The sequence below is a fragment of the Pundamilia nyererei genome, unplaced genomic scaffold (genome assembly GCF_000239375.1).
Source record: "Pundamilia nyererei isolate P.nyererei 1_Seehausen unplaced genomic scaffold, PunNye1.0 scaffold00045, whole genome shotgun sequence".
Lineage (NCBI taxonomy): Eukaryota > Metazoa > Chordata > Actinopteri > Cichliformes > Cichlidae > Pundamilia > Pundamilia nyererei.
The window spans coordinates 3,741,303-3,762,736 of record NW_005187446.1 but is presented as its reverse complement, the minus strand read 5'-3'; the positions used below and the strand labels follow the sequence as shown (position 1 = coordinate 3,762,736).

The following is a 21,434-nucleotide window of genomic DNA, read 5'->3' as shown; positions in this document are numbered from 1 at the left end:
ATACATATATATATATACACACATATATATGAAGAACCACAGGTCATGAAATCTTAAAAATTCTTGGTCATTTAGGAGAATATTTTTAAACCTTTAAACAGAGTGCCTCTGTTGTAAAGAGGTTTTATGCACAACTGCAAAACGTGACTGTTTAAAGGTAATATGAGAATAATTATTTTCAAGAAAACTTTTTTTTTCTGTTCTGCTTTTTAGTAGATCCTGTCAAGTAAGTTTTTATGCAGCAGTCAATTAGTGGTTTAAGGTCTACAAGCCATACAGACTTTCAACTGCCTTTAACTTTAGTTCTCACACAGTTTGGTCGAATGTGTGGTTTCTGAGTGTATGGGCTCATCACAGTACAGGCCTGGTGGTCTTTTCAGGGCCCCTCATAGCTTTAACCTCAGTAAAATTGAGATGGAAATGCTACCAAAGTTTTTTAAAACCTTAATGGTGTGTGAGCATCTGTGTGTTTGTGTGTACGTGTGTATGTATGAGTGAGTACAGGACAAGTGAGCACTAGCAGTGTTTTTTTTTTCCTTTCCCCTGAAGAGCCATGTGGTCAAGTTGGGTATGAGGAAGCGGGTGGAGGTGTTTCCACTTTCAGTTAAAACCACCTGCAGCATGCTCTGTCCAGTAGCATTTTAGTCTTCAGTGCTTTTTTTTGAGGGGCCACAGTTTCACAATCCCACGGCCTTGTCATGAAATGTTTTGGTAGCTCTGAAGAGGATTCAGTGTTTTAGTTCTCTAGTTCACAGGTAGATTCTCAAATACTTAGACATTAACACATTTTCTCATAATTTAGTTTCTGTACACCCCCAACAATAGATTTTAGATCAAAGGTCAGTTCAGTTTTTATCTTCAATAAATAAAAAGCATGGCCCTGTTGGGTTGCGATCAGGTCATCAGGACATGGCCACTGAAGAATATCCCACTTCTGTGCTTGGAGAAACTCTTAGGGATGTTTCCTGGAAAAGTCTAATCTGGAAGTGGCTTGCAACTTGTGAAGCTGTTTTTCTTAATTATGGAAAGAATATTTTGATCATCCAGTCTTTCAGGCTTCTTGGTATTACTGAGCTGACAATGCATACCTGCTGTTTGAGAAGGAACCGGAGTTTTGATTTGGACAGCTAAAGATTTTTTTGTTTGTCCTCTTTTACTCGCATGGCATCTCTTTGTTCCAATGAACAGCTATCAAAGCTAACAAAATGACTTCAACACATGGGATCAACTCCAGATCCTGCTGAATCTGTTCATGGAATGACAAGGAACAGGCCTCACCTGGCCATGCAACTGCTGGTCAGTCAATTACCCCGTTGCTTTTGAGGCAAATGGAGGACTGTGTATAAAAATAAACAATTAATTCAAAATTGCAGTTAAACCCCTTCAGTTAAAGCCTGCACATCGATCTAATCTTGATTGTTTGATTCAAAATAATCCCCTGTGGTGGAGCACAGAGGCAAAACTAAAAAAAAAAAAAAAAAAAGAACAGTACAAAATTAAACCAAAAACAAACAAATCAAAATCCAAAACCTTAAGCATGTAAATATGCTTTGTATTGTTCTTTGCTGCAGTTATTAGCAACATTTGAAATGAAAATACTCACTTTCTCACAGGTTAGCTAGCCAACACATCACTTAACTGTTTTTACAGCATGTTTGTTTGTTTGTTAGTTAAAGCGAGCCATGCAGCATTCACTCCCTCAATAATTATTTTTTTTAAGTACTTTTAGCATAAAAGAATCAGAATCAGAGTCAACTTTAAACACAGGAACTTTAACCCTAACAGCCTTTGAGACTTAATCTGTAAACTGTAAATGCTGGTAAAAGTGAAAGGACTTGATAAGACCCTGAAGTGATTCTTGGTGACTTAGATGAACTCCAGTGTTTTGAGTGAGTGTTGGATTATGAGGATTATGATTTATTATTGCGAGTTAATTTTTGTAGTAAAATGAGTTTAAAATATATATAACAAATGATTAGTAGTTTGACACACAATTATTTATTTATTTATTTTGATAATTAATATTATTAATAATATTAATAATTAGCAGCTCAGTTGTTGTGTACATAGTATTTCAACTTAGTTGTTAAAGTAGTTAGAACAAATTATAATTGACTGCTCAAAGACATGATCTGATCTAAGGACATACTAAGATTTTTTTTATTGACGTTTAAAAACATTGTTATCGTGAAAGAAGTACGTCCTTATGAAGAATGAAAGGTGTCACTATCACGTGGCAAACATTAAATCAAGATAAGATTTTGCAGCCCGGGTTCATATGAGTTGTCTGCTACAGGCTACTTGAGTAAATGCACTCGGTTACAGTCTGTTTCCCTCCTGACATGCATGTGTCTGCACCATGTCTGCAACCACTGTACGAGCCATGTCTTAGAGGATTTACCACAATGATGTAAACCGAGAAGACGTATCGATTATTCATCGTTTTCTTTTTGTCCTCCCACCCGTGTTAAAATGGGGCATAAAATAACCCCTCCGTGTATGCCATACTGTATGGGCAGGGCCCTGCGAGTAATTCTAACAAAAATGACACCAACCCACGAAAAGGGATTTTTAATTTAAGGATGTTCCATTTCCATACAGACTGAAATCTAACGTCTCCACCGTGCATTTTATTTTCTCGATTGGTGTGGCGGAAATTTGTGGCAGCAACATGGGATTATATTTCTCAACCGAGCACTTCAAAGCAAAACCCGATCCGGTGCTATTACGTAAGAGCCGGTGACATAACTCTCTCCAGCCTGGGACGGCTAGGGCGCACTGTGAGCGCAAGGGGAGGGGGGTGGCGGGCGCGCGGCCGGCCGGTCCAGCTGCACTCTCCGCACTGCTGCTGCCACAGGGGGGAACGGGATTATTTCAAAAACAACCACACAAGAGGAGGAGTGCTGTTGAATAAGGGACCCTGACACACACAGAGAGAGAAAGAAAGAAGCCAAGGAAGATGACTGCCGATTTTGGGGAGCCACTGTGAAGACTCTTGAAGGAGGCGAGATGGCAGTGCACGTTTTCAAATGCCTGCGCCGGCCTGGGCGCTAGAGCGACCAACAGGTAGTATGAGTCTCGAGTTTTGCTTCGTTTCTTTCTGAGCACTGCAGTGTCAGCAGATAGAGTTGAAAACTGACTGACCTTACAGGACTTTGTGGTTTGTGTGCGCCAGAGTGCGTGAGTGAGAGAGCGAGTGAGTGAGGGGAGAGTGTGTGCAGGCCCACCTACTGGTGTTTTGACCGGAGAGTTATGGAATATGAAGAGCCCGACGTGCCCTCCGCTGACACCCCCATCAAGAGAGGTGAGATTTTCCCTCTCCAGGTTACATTTACACTGTGGCAGGTGCAGGAAAACTGAACTTTAAAGTCACAGCAAGAAAAATACAATTTGTTTGAATAGTTTCAGCTCACTAAACAGTGTGCCTTGACATTTTATGCCCTCATGTCCCTCGCTTATTTCCCAGCATGCCTTTGTGTGCCCACTCACTCCCATCCCCTCCTTTCCTCCTCACTTTTATCTCATCCTGTTGGCCTCTAGTGCACCAGCTGACTCCCTATCTCTCCCTCTCTGTTCACTCTTAACTTCTCCCCCTTCACTCTCATCCATCTTTACCCTAGTAAACCTCCTCATCCCTTTAACTGGGGTATGGTTAAGGTGCTGTGAGTGTGTAAGAATGGCAGTAAGCCGGAGTAATCCATGGGAATTAGCTCTAATTTTTGCCTCTATTACTGGCCAATGCCTTTCTGTTCAAAGCCTCTCCCAGGCCATAATCAAACTATTGGCAGTGACTGGAGATAAGACTGTCTCTCTGTCACAGAAACCCATAGCACACCTTTCCTACAGGATAGCAACACAGCTTGTCTGAAGTGCTGCAAAATGTATTTGTGTGTGTATGTGTGTGCCTCCATTTAATGCATGTAAGAGGCAAAGCAAATAAATAGGTTCTTATTTCTAAAGAGGTGAAACAATAATGAGGCCTGTCCCCTTTTCTCCAGTAAATGTAGGAGGATCATAGCAGCAACAGTTTACGTTCAAAGTCCTGAACTTTGTATTTTACCTTTGAAAATTTCACCACACTGCTGATATAGTTTTTGGTTTTCTTGACTTAAGTTTTTCGATATTTGCCACTAACATTGACAGATTGATACTTTTATCTACCCCCCTAAACTCCCCCAGAAACATAACATAAACAATTTGCTGGTTACCCTAGATTACCTTTAGACTGCAATGCCAACAGTTTTAATTTGGAACCATTAGTGATTTAATAGTATTATGTAACCATTAGAAAGAAAGCGACCAGCAGGCAGGTCAGAGAGGAAACAGGCACAATTTAGTGTCCATTATAGATGTATTATAGATGCACAATTATAATTTAAAACGGGTTTTGTTTATGTTGCAAAGTGTCAATGGTAATCAAGGGAGGAAAATAGGGTAAGATTAAAAGTGAAAAAAGAAATGCCAGTATCAATAGGGACACTGAAATGGCTCTTAAAAGTTTTATGTCCTTCTGTTCTTCTTCTTCTTCTGGTTTTTATTTGCAAGTGACAATACAAACAAATAATTCCAGAGTGGTTTCCTTTGGAGATAGCTTGCCTTGGGTAAGTTAAAGTCATGTCGTGCAGAATTTAGTGTAAAAATGAGAACCTTTTGGGGTAAATTTGTTAAAATGATGCACAGCTGAAGCTTGAACATTATGTGCAGGATACCTAATGCATCTGGCCCTGGAGCTGATGCTTTATTCAGGTTAAACTAGAGTGTGGTTGCACTGTTTTATTTTCATATTTAGTTTCCGTACTGCTGAGACGGCTCTTCTTGACTTGATGAGAGTCTTGGTTTTAGCGGCTGTTGTGGGCGTCACTCACTTTTCTCAAGCAGTAGTTTTAGTCTTGCTCCACATTTGGGGTTTTTTCTCCTGTTTGTACAGTATAGGAAAAGAGAAAAACAAAACAAAACAATCTCCTGTTCATTATCCAATAAACGCCCATTTGTGGTGTTCCCCAGGGACCTATTGTAGGTCCGATTCATTTCACCGTAAATCATTCTGCAGCCATTTCTGAACCAAAAACTGTCTTCACAGCAATGACAGTATATTATTCTTTTAACCAAAATGCATCTGGCCTTCTTCAGCCGTCTGTTATTTTCTTGGAAATCAATGCAGACAAGTCAAGAAATACTTTCTGTTCTAAAAGAACACTAGCCTTGCAGCCGTCCTACTGATGTTTTCAGAAACTCTTTGAAGCCAACATGTTCAGATGACTCTTTTTACAGAGAGATTATCCACAATTTGTGACACTGTGAGTGCTACTCCTTTTTTTTGTCACTCTATACCTTACTTTTCTTAAACTCCTGCAAAGGTTTGCTTCACCAAATTGGCAGCGACATTTATTTACAGACTTGTGGTGAATTACTTACGGTGTACTTCTGAGCTACACGACTGTCCTAAAATTTTCAGCTGTGTAGATGTTTTGGGTTTAAGATTTTAGAGGAACTGCACGTGTTGGCACATTCTTCTTGAAACCTGGCGAACAGCTTAACCATCCAAATCAGACTTGCTTTTAACTTGATTTGTACATATTTCTTTTTGTTTCAGCATCTAGCATATATTCCTTTTCATATTTTATAGTTGTTATGGTACTATATGTTGTAATTTTTTTACTTGTTTTAGTAATCTTCTTCTCAAATGTATGCTTTTCTTTTGCTTACTGATTAAGCATTCTACCTAAACCTAATTTTTAAAAAGCCCTTTTTTAATCTTGTTTACTGTATTTGGCACCGGTCTTGGATGTTCACATGTTTTGTATGTTTTCTGTGCTAGATGGGTCGTGGTTTCTATTCAGACAAAATCGTCGCCTCCTCTCTGGGTTCAGTGGTCTTCGGTGCTGTTATGTAACACAGCAACTGTCACTTCAGCAGTGAGCTTAGATGTCAGTGCAGAGAGTGAGATTTTGCCTGATGGGTGGTGTTGATTTTTGTGCCTCCGCTGTCACTTTTGGGTGTGTGTAGATGGTTCATGGCCTGGCTAACAGGTGTGCCTTGCTAAATATGTACATGCTGTGTCACATTTAGTTTTCACAGGTGCCATCGACCGCATGTTTATTTAATTCTGCTGCAACAATATTTTAAGCATTTAATACCATTGGTGACACATTTCAGGAATAACAGCGGTGCAAATAGTTGGCGTCAATTCTCGCTCATTTTCGATCAGCGTATCGGGGTTCAGCATTTTATTTATTTTTTAAAATCAGATTAGTCGGCCTTAAAATCGTCTCCGTAAGGCGAGAAGCTGCTGTGCGTTTCTGTAAATGACTATTCAAGGAACGCAGGGGAAAGCATTGATGTAACACTAATGTAAAAAACACAGAAAAAAATTCAGGCCGTCCTCATTTGGAAACGATGCTCTAATAAATGTAGCTGATTTTTTGTGTGTAATTAATCAGCCTTTTCTTAATCGATCACCTTTAAAACAGTTGCTCTGTGAGTGTTGAAATTTTCTTTTCATTTTCCGTGCGTGCACTGCTGCGCTTTCATTCCATATATTCTGCTTATGAAGCAAAACTGATTTGATGAGGGTAGGAAAACAGAGGAAACCACAAAGGGCCTGATCTGGCGCCAGACAAAGACCGGCTAGCTCTACGTCTTCCATTGATACTTATCTGCCCTGCATTCAAACCTCTGTCTAACACACACAGCCTCTCACACGCAAATACACAGAGAAAACGCACACATACCCTCACACACATGCGTATACATACACCCACAGCAGTAAACCCCCTGCTTAAGAACTGACCCTTAGTCGCTCTAGCTGCACTTCAGACTTTCTCACAATTGCGGTCACAAAGGCAGACAAGAAAGAGGACCTATTGCTTCACAGACACCCACCTTCCTCTACCTTTATGTCCTGTGTGTGCGTGCGCTGAAACACCACACAAACATATCATAGACCCACACTAGTGTAAATAGGAATCCTCTAATTTAGCCTCTCCGCTCTCACTGAGGCTTCTTATCTGTCCACATGCTATTGTACACTAGAAAAGAAGCCAAAGAAAGTGCTGCCTTCTGCAAACCCCGTATCAAACTGCCATTTAGGAGCTGACAATGGCTACAGTGTAATTTTATGCCGGTTTTACTTTCCCTCTCATTTCAGTCTATTTGAAAGTCAGGATTTTACTTGTTGTTACAGTAGTAACATGCTCATTTGGATATTTGATTATGATTGGTGAGTACGATATGTATTTGAATGTCAAACGTGCTTTTGTAATCCATTCATTGCACTACGAATAGCTCCTGTGTAGGTTTCAGTGGTATTTAAATTGTTCGCTTAAGTAAAAGTAGAGATACCGCACTCTAAACATGATCACTTCTTTTTTTAGTAGCAGATGTAAAGGGAACAATAAGTTAAGGTATCAAAGGTATTCATCAAGCAATCAAAGATTGTCTCATCTAACTTTTGTGATGGGGTTAGCTGTCATTTGTAACTCTTTTTTCTTAAAATGTTATACTGTACAACATTTATCTCAAAAATGAAGTAAATCCGATGCCTAATTTATTTTCCAGTGGCTATCACATTTTCAATTCAAAGAGATGGAAAACTCTATTGGTAAATGTTTACTCCTGGATTCAATATGAAGCTTAGATGCCACTGTGTAACGCCCACCATGTATTCATATGAGTATACAGCAGGTTGAGTTTCTTTCACTAAAATGCGCTTTAGGATGCTCGTACAAAGCATAGACTCACAAAGTTGTTTAGTTTGAATCCACTAACTACCCTTTTTCCTCCCTTTAGGAGGTGCCGTGTCCAAGAAGAGTCATTTGAGTAAGTTGTCTACATTTGTGTGTGTGTAGTAATAACTTTGCTTGTGTTTGTGCTAGATATTTGTGCATGCAATGTGGTTAACTTCATAGTTAGTGAACATGCAGCATGCACCTGTACAGCAAAACACACATACACACAGTGGTGTCGACGGGGACGGGGCCATTAGCGACACACTCTGCGCGCGGCGTGTCGCACCTGTGCTACCCCCCTCGCACAAACACACTCGCAGACAAACAGTGATGAAAATACCAACCACTTTGGCATCTGAATGCAGATGAAAGCGATAACATCTCGTCTTTTTTTAACTTTTTTGGTTTAACACCTTCTGCCACAACTTTAGCACACCTGTGTATGTTATCGAGAGTGAAGGTGCTGTGTGTAACACACCACCGACCTTCATATTAGGTGGCGTGATGATAAACCAACTGAGACTAAATAATAATGGTTTTCATTCATCACACGTACCCAAAACCAGAGAAGACAAGAAAGGAAGGGCAACGTTTGGGGGTCTTCTGTGGTTCTGTGTGGCGGGATGGAAGTGGAGGGAAATATGAGTGGAGAATGAAGAAGCTGTGGTGGATTGCAGCTGCAAGTGTTTACTTAAACACAGCACTGAAGACATAAAATAGTCTCAAATACATTTTTCAGTTAAGTTGAAGAGCTCACATAAAAAAATAACAGATCTCAAAATACGTACCTTTTTTTTTAGCTACATCATCCGAACAATTTTTAATAAAATGCAAACTTAACATTGAACACATGCAGCATAATAATTAATTCATGTAATGTTTAACTCGCTGTACTTTTGAAACCTAATTGCTAATTGTATGAAAATGATAAATATGTAGATTTTACTTGGAGCATTTTCAGTGGAGGAGATCTGTAAGCTAAACTCAGATAACCTGAATCAAGTGTGTAAATATGCAACATGGAGAATAAATAATTCTTTAAAATGATTTTCTCTCTCTCATATACATATATATATGCATTATTTGAAAATATCTGAAATCTCCAAACTGAGTTTCCCAATAACAGAAATGTAAGTTTGTGTGACTTACATATTTTTTTAAGTTCATCTCCAGTGATTCCTGTCTGCTGGTTTGACTTAAACTCTCTCATGGACAGTCTCAAAGGTGCCAGACATTATAAAGCATTTTTTGACATATGATACAGAGTGAGGGGGTGAAGGATAACAACAAAGGTATAAAGAAAAAGTACCTTGAGAAAAACGACAAGGCAGGGGACGGTCCCCCCTTCTTTGTCTTGATCTCTCTCTCTCTCTCACACACACACACACACACACAATCATGCACACGCAAACAAGGAAGGTGAGGCGGTGACTGACACTCAAAAGTCTGAATATGTATGCTGAAGCTGCAGTGAGCACCCGACCCAGCTTGATAAAGGACGAGCAAAAAAAGGAGCAAGATTAAAAGATATAGGTGGTTCCAAAAAACGAGTGTGTGTCAAAAGAAAGACTATTCTTAGACAAAGTGAGAGGACAAGTGAGTTTGTGAAAGTGGGACAAACGTCTGACACAAGTGGAGGAGTGAGGATGATGCGAGGTAGGGATGAAGCTCTTCAGCGTGTGTGTGTGTGTGTGTGTGTGTGGGCACTTCAATCAAAGATATTTTTTATCAATTAAATCAGTTACGTGCTTTTTGATGACGTTTTTCTCCAAGCCTCCCATATTTCAAACTTTACGATTATAAGGTAACGTTGCGACTGATGCCTCTGATGGTGCGCGAAATCGGTATCGTTCGATAATAACGTCACCTTTTGGTTAAAAGTAGCTGTGTCTTTTTAAACCTTCATCAAGTCACCCTGAAATATCTGTGCTTTCATGCAGACTCAGACACCTGTGGCTTCAAACACATCAACTTTCTCAGGGTGTGTCATTAAGCTTTTTGTTCAGGTTTGCACTTTAGTTTCTGGTGTAATACTTCGTTGAACAGGAAAACGCCGCTCAAGTTTCAAGTGCCTTTATATTTCACAATTTTTGCTCGTGTGCTAACTAGAATTTTACAGCTTTACACGTTTTATTGAATCCCACCGACGGATGTTTTTAGCAGCATTGTAGAAAGCATGAAAACACACACGTGTGTTCCTGTGCTTACGGTTTTCAGCGAGTAAAGATTATCTAATCTGTTTTGAGTCCCTCGATTGGCTGAATTTTGAGTACCTTCACAGTGATTGATGTGTTTCAGTTTTACGGTTTGGCAATATGACTCAATTTTGAGCTCTCTTTGATGATTTTAAGATTTGAATCATGTCTCAGATATTTCTGCCCTCTGATACTCCCACATATACAGTATACCTCAGGCTAGGCTAATTCTGTAGAGTGAAAAGGTTGTATAAAAATGTATATTTCTGGAAATAATACCCATTCATAACATTGTAGTAACACCTTTTGTCAAGTCAAGTTTCCATTGTAAGTAATTCTTTTAATGAAGCCAGTGATTGGTGGAAGATCAGTGTGACCAGGTTATAATATAATATTTAAGATGTTGAGTTTTTATTTATTTTTAAAATCATACACACACACACACACACACACACACACACACACACACACACACACACACACACACACACACACATATATATATATTATATATATATCATAATCAATCATCATAGTCTTGCACTTGAGTGCGGAAAACAGGATGTTTCACTACCGCAGTGCGTTGCTTTTAAATGGACCGACTCCAAGCACGTACAGGATGCAGAGGAAATGCTAAAAGTGTGATACTGAAAATGATTTCTCACACAAATAAGTCCCAGATTACCTGAATAAAAATGGACAAAATACACAAAGAGGTGACAAGGGAAAAAAGGCAAAGGGAACAATGAAAATTGATTAATTTGTTTTTGCTGCGTACACACTTTTGCCGTTGCAACTTGCAAACACTTATAGACACACCAGCACACGCAAGCACAAACACGCACACACAGATGCGCAGCTGCTTTTTAGATGGCGGCTAGATGCAGCATATCTCTGCCCTGCAGCTGTGCTGTGGATACTGCCTGTGTGAACAAAACGAGAGCAGCCTCTGATGAAAAATAACTAACTAAATATATTTGTGTTATGACCACAGCTGGGAGACAATGAATTATCTCTGGTGTTACACACTTGATTCCATCAGGCACACTTGAGATAGCTTTGTTGCTGTGTTTGGGGGGATTCCTGTGTAGATTGTTACACAGTTTCTTTATCAGAAAGGATTTCCTTGTTCCTCTGGGTGCAGAAGCCTGCAAAAGCACTTCCAAAGCAGCAGAAGCGGTTGGCTACAGATCAAAGCAGACATGAAAATGGCAGGTGACACATTCCCCCCCAAAATTTGGTAAATGAAATACACAAGTCGAGCTGATTCATTCCCTTTGCTACTGTCAAAACATTACCTCTTTCAGACACCTCCGAATTCAGGAGCAACTTCAAAGTCAAATATGTGAAATCTGATGCTAATTGGTGTTCAGATCTGCTTTGAAAAATTCCTCAGATAATCATCTCTCAGTAGGTTTTTCCATCTGTTTTTTGTTATTGCAAATTAATGAAACTCAGCGAAGGAGTTCTCGCATTTATTACGACCACAGTCTGGCTCTGAAACCTAAAAATACATTAGCAGTGAAATATTTCTGAGTGAAAATGTTTAGTCCAAAAAAGCTGACGTGAAATGCTTCTTATTAAACCGCTCTCTGGCACTAGGTCTTACTTTATTTCCCCTTTTTTAAAATTAATTTTATTCAGTTGCTGCTTATTTTGTGTTTTCTTCTAACTCTTGGTTTCTTTTAATGGAAAAAAAAAGTAACCTGACATTTTATTGTTATTTGTTTGGATTTGCGCTGCAAAGTATTGTGTGGTATGATGTGTAGCAAAACATTCATCTTTTATCTAATGTATTTAAATGCAGTACTACACATGCAGTTATTTGTTTAAAAATAAAAAGCTGTGACAATCTGCTTTTTTTTGTCATTTAAAATTAGTTTTAAATGCAGCAGAAAAATAGTGGTTTTAAGCTAAAGTTCCAAAAGTCTCAAATTTTACTTCAGGACGACCTTAAATTAAAATCATTAAGTGTGTTTATGTATTAGAGATAATAACAGTACAAATAAAATTGAATTTAATTCGCCATGAGTCATATTAAAGTAAGCGGTTAAAGAATTTGTCTTCACTGGTGTTGTAAACTCAAAAAATGATCCTACATTAGGTACAGCCCTCCTGTGCTGAGTGTTAATGTGCTGTGTGAGGATAAAGAGTCTGTGCAAGTGTGTTTGTTTGTGGATGCAGTCTGTATACAAAGCTTGTTTGCACTTTTGCTTGCGTATGTCTCAAAGGTAAGCTTCCGTCAGAGGAAAGATTGAGGTTTTTTTTTGTCCGTTTACAGTTCATAGAACAAGCTGCTGACAAGGTAATTTCAGGCACAGAGAAGAAAGTGTCTGGTTAAACGCTGCAACAGTGGAGCTGGTACAGTTTTCACCCGTGAGTCTGTCTGCCTGTACGTATCATCATGGTAAAATGGGATTCTTTGCCCATAGCGTCACAACCGTGAGAGACACGGTCTCAGAACTGGCGTCTTTGTGAGGTCAAACTGAAGGCCGAGTTCAGAGATTTGGGGCAGTCCGATGCACTAGTTTGCTGATAGCGGCGATGTGAAAAAGGACGTGAGTTTCCACGATAAACCCCTGTCAAAAAGTCTTTTTAAATACCTGCAGTGACAGCGGTGCCGTTAGTGTTTTGACTTTACGAGTCCGTTTCTCTGTCTGTGTCACAGCGTCGTGATTGAAAACCTTTACAGGTGAGAGCTCAGTAGTTCAGAAGAAAGGCCTCGATTGATGGTGGTTGTAGTCTGACTCATGAGTGCTGACTAAAGGGAACTAAGAGTCGAGGGGCTAATCCCCATTGTCCCTCTTTTAGAACAATTTTATATCACAGGTGTTCTGATCCCATCATAAAACTGGTGCTGGTTTGCATCAGTATTCACACACACACACACACACACACACACACACACACACACACACACACACACACTTGTGCTCAGTTTGACTTAAACGTTGTGAGAGGACTAATTAATCTTTTTTTGATTTGAAATCCAGGAATAAAAAACTGTCCTTGATCTTTTCTTAATCCTTTTTATTTTTTCTAAATGATTTTGAAAACGTTCCTCATTTTGCAGTTTGCTTTATAGCTTTGTAAATGTTTGAGGGTTTATTAATTTCAGCACATTTAACCTCATCATTATTATTTTTTTTTTTGCTTTTTCAGTTTCCCTAAAAAGAGATTTAATGCTTGCACCATTATTATTTTCCTTAATGACTGATATTTATTATCCAAATTTCACTGAAAAGCCATTACAACGTCATCTCTGCTTACAGCTCTAAATGAAAGCCTATATATTATATTATTATATTTAATATATGATATATTTTTTTTACTTTGACAGCAATCCTGCTTTGTCATTTAAGTTCTCAGTGAAAGATCTCAATACTGTTTTAAAGATCATCAGATCATCTCTGTGTGGCGGCATTTAGGTGTACAGTGCACTGTGTGCGGAAGCGTGGGAGGTGGCACGCTGTTGTTTGTACTGACAAATCAAAATATCTCCACCACTAGTGTACTTAAACCCCTACACTTGCCAACAGCATGTGTCAGGCAGTTTTGAATAACTTTTCAGGCGAACGGTTTTGTGTAAATGATCTCATTTCATTGTTCCTCAATCATTAAGTGGTTGGTATAGGATTAGTTTCGCACTGTATGTCGTCACTTGTAGGTTGTGATTGCTTACGTAAGGTGTTGGCAGCCATGACTATCAAAAGAGACTTTTTTGAGTGGAAAAATCTGTGTGGACTGCAGAAACATGTTTAAAAGTCTCTATCAGTATGAGTTTATTAGCATTACTGCATGTGATTACTGTGCAGTGGGAATTTATAACTGTCTAGCACTTAAGCTTTGCATTGTCATTAGCATACTGTCATGTTTATGTTGCAGTTATGAACTATAAAGCCTTCAATGACTAGAATGACTCATTTTTCAATGTGTTTTATTGCCACTAAAACAGAACAAATCTGAAATGGAGGAAGAAAACATCTACTCGCCTGCTGAGGCCTACTTTAAAATAGAAGAACTGCGCTTTGAGTTCTTCTGTGTTTGCGCACATTAATCAAATGAAAAGAAAAGGATACCTACACTCACAAAATATAATGAAAGAAATAACACCATACCCGCTGCAAAAACAGTAAAAGTAAAGCAAATAGTACCAGTTTAATTCTGACTGAACTTCGGTTACATATTAAACACTGCTAATTACTTTTATTTTTTTAAATTTGGACTCCACAACTAGGAGGACTCAGGTCATGACATTTATGTGTTTAGGGTGCTAGGTGATAGACAAAGACTAGGTATTAAAACATTTATTTTTTTATTGGGTCTATTGGCTGCGCCGTGTTTTTACAGCTGGAGAATGTAAAGAATCGCTAACAGCACTGATAAATAAAAAAACAAAATGCCAAAAAAAAATTAAAAGTCAGATCAAACTGAAAAAGGTTACTGTTGCACCCAAAGGCCTTGTGGTTGCTTCACTGTTGCCAGTTGTGACAGCATTTTAGCATTTTTCTTTTTAACGTATGTGTATTTGTAAAATCTTATTCAGTAGCGCAGATTCCCAACAACAGTTGCCTCAAACCGCTTTATATTGCAAGGCAAAGACCAAAAACCATTAGAGAGAAACCCAGATAATCACAAAACCCCCGTGTGAGCAAGCACTTGTTGAAAGCGGGAAGGAAAAACTCCCTTTTAACAGGAAGAAACCTCCGGCAGGGCCAAGATCAGGCAGGCGCAGCCATCTGCAGCGACTGGTGAAGGGTGATGGCAAAGAAAAGAAGAGAAGGAGACAGGACAAAAGGCAAAATAACTATAGTTTAATTCTGTATTAGCATCTGTTGTAGCGACCCCTAAAGGGAATGATCAAAAGAAAAAGAAGAAGACAGTCATCTAGTTTTTAATAAGGCCATTGAGAGTCACTGGAGCTTAAACAGATCAAACTGAAAAAGGTTACTATTGCACCCAAAGGCCTTGCTGTTGTTTCACTGTTGCCAGTTATGACAGCATTTTGGCATTTTTCTATTTAGCAAACATGTATTTGTAAATCAAGCGCTGTGTTTAGCTACAATGCGCACCAGACGCAATCGCTCGTGACGGAAAAAGACACAAATGGAAGAAATAATGGTAACGCAGTATTTTTATCACTCTATCTCACACAACCATACAACCATGCAAGCACGCACACCAGGAGATGCTGGGTTTGATTGGTCTGTGCCTGTGGCTGGAGATAACCAGGTGAGACAAAAATGGCTATAATCTGCTGATAGAGGGCTGTTCGGTGGCTGCCTGGCGTTTATTTCTGTTTGGCAGTCGGGCTTTTAAAGGCAGATTGATTCTTGTTTCTGTGTGGCACCAATAAAGATGTCACAGTTGTGTTGGGCTCATTTAAGGTGAGCGCAGGTACGACTACATGGAAAGCTGTTGGAGGAGCGGTGTGCGTGATTGCCATGAGTTTGAGTGTGAGATTGCATGTGTGAGATTGCATGTGTGAACAGCGAAAAGCTTGTGGGCCACGGTGGATTTCCTGTTGTTTGAGGTTGACAATCAGAACTGAAATAACTAAAAAAGCAGAGACCACTGATGTTCTCTCTGACTATCCAGCACTACCAACAGGAACACAATTTTAGTCACAGCTCGGTCTCTTTTCTTCGTTCTTTTTTTTTTTACATGTGATATTCAGCTGGCAGCGAAAGGCTGCTGGTCAAGCTTAATGGTTAATTTAAAGGGACAGATTAATGTGAAATGTTAAGCATCAGAGTTAAACTGGTGAAATATTCTTATCATGGTCAATCATGAGGTTAATCAGACAGTTCCATTAGTAGAAGCTGCAGTCTTATCAGATTTGTGGCTCTATTATTTTCAGCTCGATCGTAAATGCCTTTGCTCTGTGTCTATATTTATTTTATCTCAGACTGGCTGTTCTCAGAAACCTTCTAGTGATCCCTGTGGCACCAAATAAAGAGGGCACACACTGACACACTAACACACACTCGTGAAAACAAATCTGACACAGTTATGCACGGAAACGTAAATACTCCCGTATATTGTCAAGTTGCAGCTATAAGAGCTCGTCTCGAAGAATGCAGTCACACTTTCTAATGAGAGACGATGGCGGGAAGAGATAGCCGCCTGCATTATTTTAGGCTATTTGAGGCTGGAAATGCCTCTGCATCACCACACGGCATAATGCGAAAGAAAAAAAGCGCACTTCCTCATGAGCTTCTCAAAAATATTTTTGTCAAGGATCCGTGATACAATTCATCTTTTTTAATGAATCAAATGACATCTGATTGTGACAGAAATCGCCACTAATCAAAAGACTGGGGGGGTGTGAGAGTTTCACAGTGCAGTGGCATGGGGGGAGGTGAGAGGGGATGGCCATTACTGGCAGTGATGAAGGAGAGTGCATTACTGGCAGCGATGTCCTTTATGAGCGAGATAGAGAAGGATTCACAAAGAAAGAAATGACATGAAAGCAGGAAAGTCAGAGTGAAAGAGAAGTCACGCAACCACTTGAAAGCACTCTGAGGTTGACACCTTCATATTCGCCGCTTTTCTCCATTTGCAAATATTCCATGTCCTCAGAAGTCTCTCGGCTTATTGCATTTGAAGGTATTTTGTTCATTATTATTAAGGCAAGAGGTGCTTGAGAGGAAAATACCTTTGGTCTACTATGGTCACACAACAACTGATAGATGCTTAAGGGAAAGTACAGAATAAAGCAAAAGTTGTGGGAATCACTTTGCAGTTTAATTGTTTAGATAAAAATGTGCAGTGTCATTAGAATGACAGTTGGTATAGTTTTACTTACACTGCGATGAGCTCTGTGCTGCAAATGTTATAAAGGAATGATTAAAAATGCTTGCTTTTAATATTAATAACAGACTCGTTTATTCTGCTATTTTGTTTTGTTTTGTTTCCATCTGTACTGTAGATGTGTGTGCATATACAAAGTCTGAACTATTGAGCTGACATTAGAGCAACAAAGGTCACGTTAAACTACACTGATCAAACGTAAAAAGTGCTGCATTTAAGAACTGTATTTTATTTTCTATAAAGTTAAAGTTTGGATTTAACAAACTTTTTCTCTCCTTCTGTGTTTGTTCAGCCCAGATTGAAGTTATCCCATGTAAAATCTGTGGTGATAAGTCCTCTGGAGTTCATTATGGAGTCATCACTTGTGAGGGCTGCAAGGTGAGATGGGCCACAACAACCTCATGCCCACATCATTCTGATCCTGACCTCATATCACTCCACTCATTATGAACCTACAGCCAGAAGCCTTTAAGGTTTATGCCACAGCTGCCTTAAATTAACAATGTCTGTAATTTACAAAAAAATCAGTTTTTATATTTCTGTAATGGTTCATCCATCAGTATGTGCAAGCTCTTTGATCAAAATTATATTTTTAATGCAAAAATATAATGAATGTTGTCATCCATGAATTTTAAAATGACCTTTATTACAAATAAGCAGAAAGGAAATGCACGTTCTTATTTTGTGATGAAGATGTCAAATTACAGTTTTTAACTTCCTAAACAGAAAGATTAGTTTTAGCACTTGAACATTACTCTTGATTAACTTCTGACTTTCAGTGTGCCGCGCCACATTTGGATATAAAATCATGAATTCAGTCATTTGAGCTTTTTAAAATTTCTAATACATTTTTGTTTTTATAACACTTGGTTTAAATAAGTTGTCAAGCAATGTGCAGGAAACAGGAAACACTTAGCTATGTTAGCATAAAACAAATCTAGTTATCAGTGTCTCTTAAGCGTAATAATTTAATATGTATTCATGTTTTATGTTTAACTCATTAAAAAGTGTCTTGAAAATTTAGCCATGTGAATCTACAGAGTTACTTTTCTCATCCAGGTGCTTTTATTTTTGAAGTTCTTGCTAGCAGGCTAACTGGTTTCAATCAATGAACATTTCATCTGTTTTTCTACAAGAAAGCAAGTTGATATTTCCCAATACTCTAGTTCCTAGAAGAATTCCTTTGACAATTGGTGACCAATAAATTTTCCCAATGGGAAAAAAAATCTGGGACTGTTGTGCAGGGCCGCACCAAAAAACTGTTGAGCAAAACTGAGTTAATCTTATCGGTGCGGCCCTCCACAGCAGTCCCAGTTTCTCACTAACCTTTCACTATTACAGTTGGACTGTTGAATAGCAAGTTTTAGCTTATTTTAGATATTTTGTATCACTTATACCTGACAGATTACAGGAACTATGAGTTATACTGATTTAATTTAGAACTTGTCAGATGATAATAAAATATTTTGGCCACCAGAGAACATTTCTGCTCATTAACAAGAGCAAATAAAAATGTTTCTCTTCTGACTTTTATGTGTAACTCAAAAATCACTATTTCCCAGTCAAAAATTTAGCTTTTGTTTGACTCTTCTAATCCCTCAGGGATTTTTCCGGCGCAGCCAGCTGCCTACCGTATCTTACTCCTGCTCCAGGCAAAGTAACTGCCAGATCGACCGGGCCAGCCGCAACCGCTGCCAGCACTGCCGTCTACAGAAGTGCCTGGCCCAGGGCATGAGCAGAGATGGTGAGAGAAAGCACACATGCACTGACAGGCAGACAAATCTATTTACTGTTAATTCGCAGCAGCTGCTTAGTCATTTGTTGATTGTTTATTTCCAGCGGTGAAGTTTGGACGGATGTCCAAGCGTCAGCGCGACTCTCTGATCGCTGAAGTGGAAAGGCACCGGCAGCAGCAGCAACAGCAGCTTCAGGGAGACGCCCAGACCGTGTTGTCCTACCCCACCAAGAACCGCCAGGATCGCTCCCCCCAGCTTCTTCAGCCCATGGCCCCGACCTACTCATACAGCGGAGATGCCGAGCTGTTGACCTACGCCGCTGATATTCACCCTTACCTGATGTGCTCCCCGAACGACTCACAGGTGCCTGCTATGATCTACCGCACCTCTGGGATCTCTCCCACCTCAAGATCCCAAGGGAGGGGAGACAACGCCGGTCATGCTGATATAAGAGGTGAGGCTCAGATGTGGGAACTTCCCATGCAGGACGAATCCTCCTTTCTTTGTTACTTATTTGTCTCTCTTCTCTGTTCTTTATGCAAGGATTTGACTCCAGGCAGTCGTCTCATGATATGATGGGGATTCATCCTTATAGTGGTCTGGAGGATCCATACAGCCTGTATCCTCACTCCCTGCGAAACATAGGTGAGCAAATGAGCACAGTGAGCCAAACTAAACATGTAATTTTCTCATATTTATAGTATTCATAAGTGCGTCTTCTTCTGTTTTTTAGATGAACTGTGTGCCAGCATTGTGCGTTCCCACAGAGAGACTAGTCAGTACAGAGTGGAAGAGCTCCAAGCTCTCAGGTGGAAACTCTTCAGCAGAGAGGAGATCCAAGCATACCAGAGCAAAGTATGTGCACTGTTTTCTCTTCATTTTTTATTTTTTTTTAAATTTTGCGATTTCTCCTTCATGTGTGCGAGCTTACTCAGACAGTCTCAAAACAAAACATGTCATTTCACATGCTTTACGTCTGAGGCTAGTTTTGTTTGATGAATCAAACAGGAAACTGAGAAAACGTCTTTCATCGCTTCCCCCTCCTCTTCTTTCTTTGATCTTTTTTTTCAGTTGATCAGAGAGAAAACAGCAGGGTAAATTGAGTGATAAAATACAGAAACTTGAGCAGCAGACTGAATTGTTGGGACACTGAGGATGAGTTTTTGTGAGACGAGTGAAATGTTTTGCCCTTTAGAGCCCATTTTAAACAGTCTATGGTGAAAGAAAAGGATTAATGAGAAACAAACTGAGCTAAGCAAACTGAGCTTCTGTCTGACTCTCTTTCCCAGTCAGTAGATGAGATGTGGCAGCACTGCGCTATCCGACTTACTGATGCCGTCCAGTTCGTGGTGGAGTTTGCAAAACACATCCCGGGTTTCCGTATGCTGAGCCAGAACGACCAGATCGCCCTTTTAAAGACTGGTGATTTTCCCTTTTCTAGAAGGATGTGCTTAAAACACAATATATATAACTGAACAGGTTTGATCTTACTCTCTTCTGACCTGCCTTCCTACTCTTTTCAGGCTCCATGGAGGTGGTTCTGGTCAGAATGAGCCGGTTCTTTAACACAGAGAACAACACTGTGTTCTTTGATGGGAAGTTTGCTGGAACTGAGGTCTTCAAATCTTTGGGTGAGGATTTATCTGAAGGTGTGAAACCGTCTATCTAAACACCATAACTTATCAATGCTCAGTGGTTTCTTGTCTTGCAGTTTGTGGTGATTTAATCGCAGCAGTATTTGACTTCGCACATGGCATGTGTGCCCTAAAGCTGACTGAGCAACAGATTGCTCTCTTCAGTGCCCTGGTGCTCATCAACGCAGGTAAGCCCAGCTCGGTCTGTCTCACTCGTACTGCGTTCATTTTAAGCACATCAGGAAGGAAGCGGTCTTTTCTTTTCTCGTCCTCCATGATGGCGGCACATGGTGCGGTCTTGGGTTCGGCCTTTATGTGTTCATTTGGCGTTCTCCCTGTGCCTGTGGGGACTTTGTCTTGATACGCTGACTTCTTCTCAAAGACATGACTGTTAGGCTTAATTGGCAATGGCGTCTATGAGTTAGTGTCATAAGTACCTTGAACTGGAAATGCAGTTTCAAAAATGGGTGGATGGATGTCATAGATGAATAAGCTTGACCTTACTGTCAGATGTGCATGAATAAATCTTGTAGGTTTACCATATTACTGCCCAAATATAGATGACATATATGTTTTGTGTCTGTGTCTTATCCAGTTTGCCTCTTTTCCATTTTGTCTTGTGTAATTTTAATTCATTCTGTCCCATTAAGTTAACCTTTCTGCCCCCTAGTGGCCGTGAAGAGACATAGTTCAGTTAATAGGCCGCAGTGAATGAAGATGAACTAATGAATGAAGGAAAAGACACAGAAAAGGAAAAAACAAGAAAGACAAAGAACACTTTCCAAAAAGTGTTCTTAGGTGTTGTTGGGAAGGTGCGACAATGTTTCTGGCCTTTGAATGAAGTGTGCTTTTTTGGAAATCGAATTTCCCAGAGGAACCCACCTGAGGGATTAATAAAGTTCTATCTAATCTAATCTAATCTAATCTAAGTCCTTTCCTGTCTCGTTGTTGTTGCGTGAATTTTAAACTGAAATTAAAAGGAATCAAAGAGAATATTTTAACAATGGACATTCAGAATAAGGGCGTGATAAATATCTGGATCCTATCACCTCATCGCTTCAGTCCTTATTTTTACTGCTGTGCTTTATGGGTTCCGCTGAACATTTTAATGTCATTATATGTCTAAAGTATAGTATTGAAACAAACTTCTGAATGTATTTGTTAAAAAACTCTTTTATGATTTCAACCCTGCTATTTTTGCCTGCCAAAATTGACTAAAGTTCACTGCTGAGAGCATCAGCCTGCTGCCAGGGACTTAACTTCCATGCAGCAAGTAATGCTGTCTAGCCTGTTCTGCAAAATGCTTTACTTTATGATTTTTGTTATGTT

The 21,434-nt window shown here is 39.5% G+C and overlaps 1 protein-coding gene across 1 annotated transcript; it reads left to right on the top strand.

Moving 5' to 3' along the window:
- The first annotated feature begins 2,773 nt into the window (after positions 1-2,773).
- Positions 2,774-20,541, top strand: rorc (RAR-related orphan receptor C). Its single transcript, XM_005732147.1, has 11 exons — positions 2,774-3,066; positions 3,176-3,304; positions 7,789-7,818; positions 17,028-17,113; positions 18,338-18,479; positions 18,575-18,925; positions 19,015-19,116; positions 19,205-19,326; positions 19,761-19,893; positions 19,995-20,102; positions 20,183-20,541. Exons 2-11 carry the CDS (start codon positions 3,253-3,255, stop codon positions 20,464-20,466), a joined length of 1,410 nt encoding a protein of 469 aa, XP_005732204.1. The 5' UTR covers positions 2,774-3,066; positions 3,176-3,252; the 3' UTR covers positions 20,467-20,541.
- The last annotated feature ends 893 nt before the right edge of the window (positions 20,542-21,434 follow it).

What these genes read in the sequence shown, in the direction of transcription:
- rorc (XM_005732147.1), top strand. Translation starts at nt 3,253, where the DNA reads ATGGAATATGAAGAGCCCGACGTGCCCTCCGCTGACACCCCCATCAAG. An exon ending in TGACACCCCCATCAAGAGAG is followed by an intron (nt 3,305 to 7,788) that starts GTGAGATTTTCC and finishes TCCTCCCTTTAG; the next exon opens with GAGGTGCCGTGTCCAAGAAG. An exon ending in TCACTTGTGAGGGCTGCAAG is followed by an intron (nt 17,114 to 18,337) that starts GTGAGATGGGCC and finishes CTAATCCCTCAG; the next exon opens with GGATTTTTCCGGCGCAGCCA.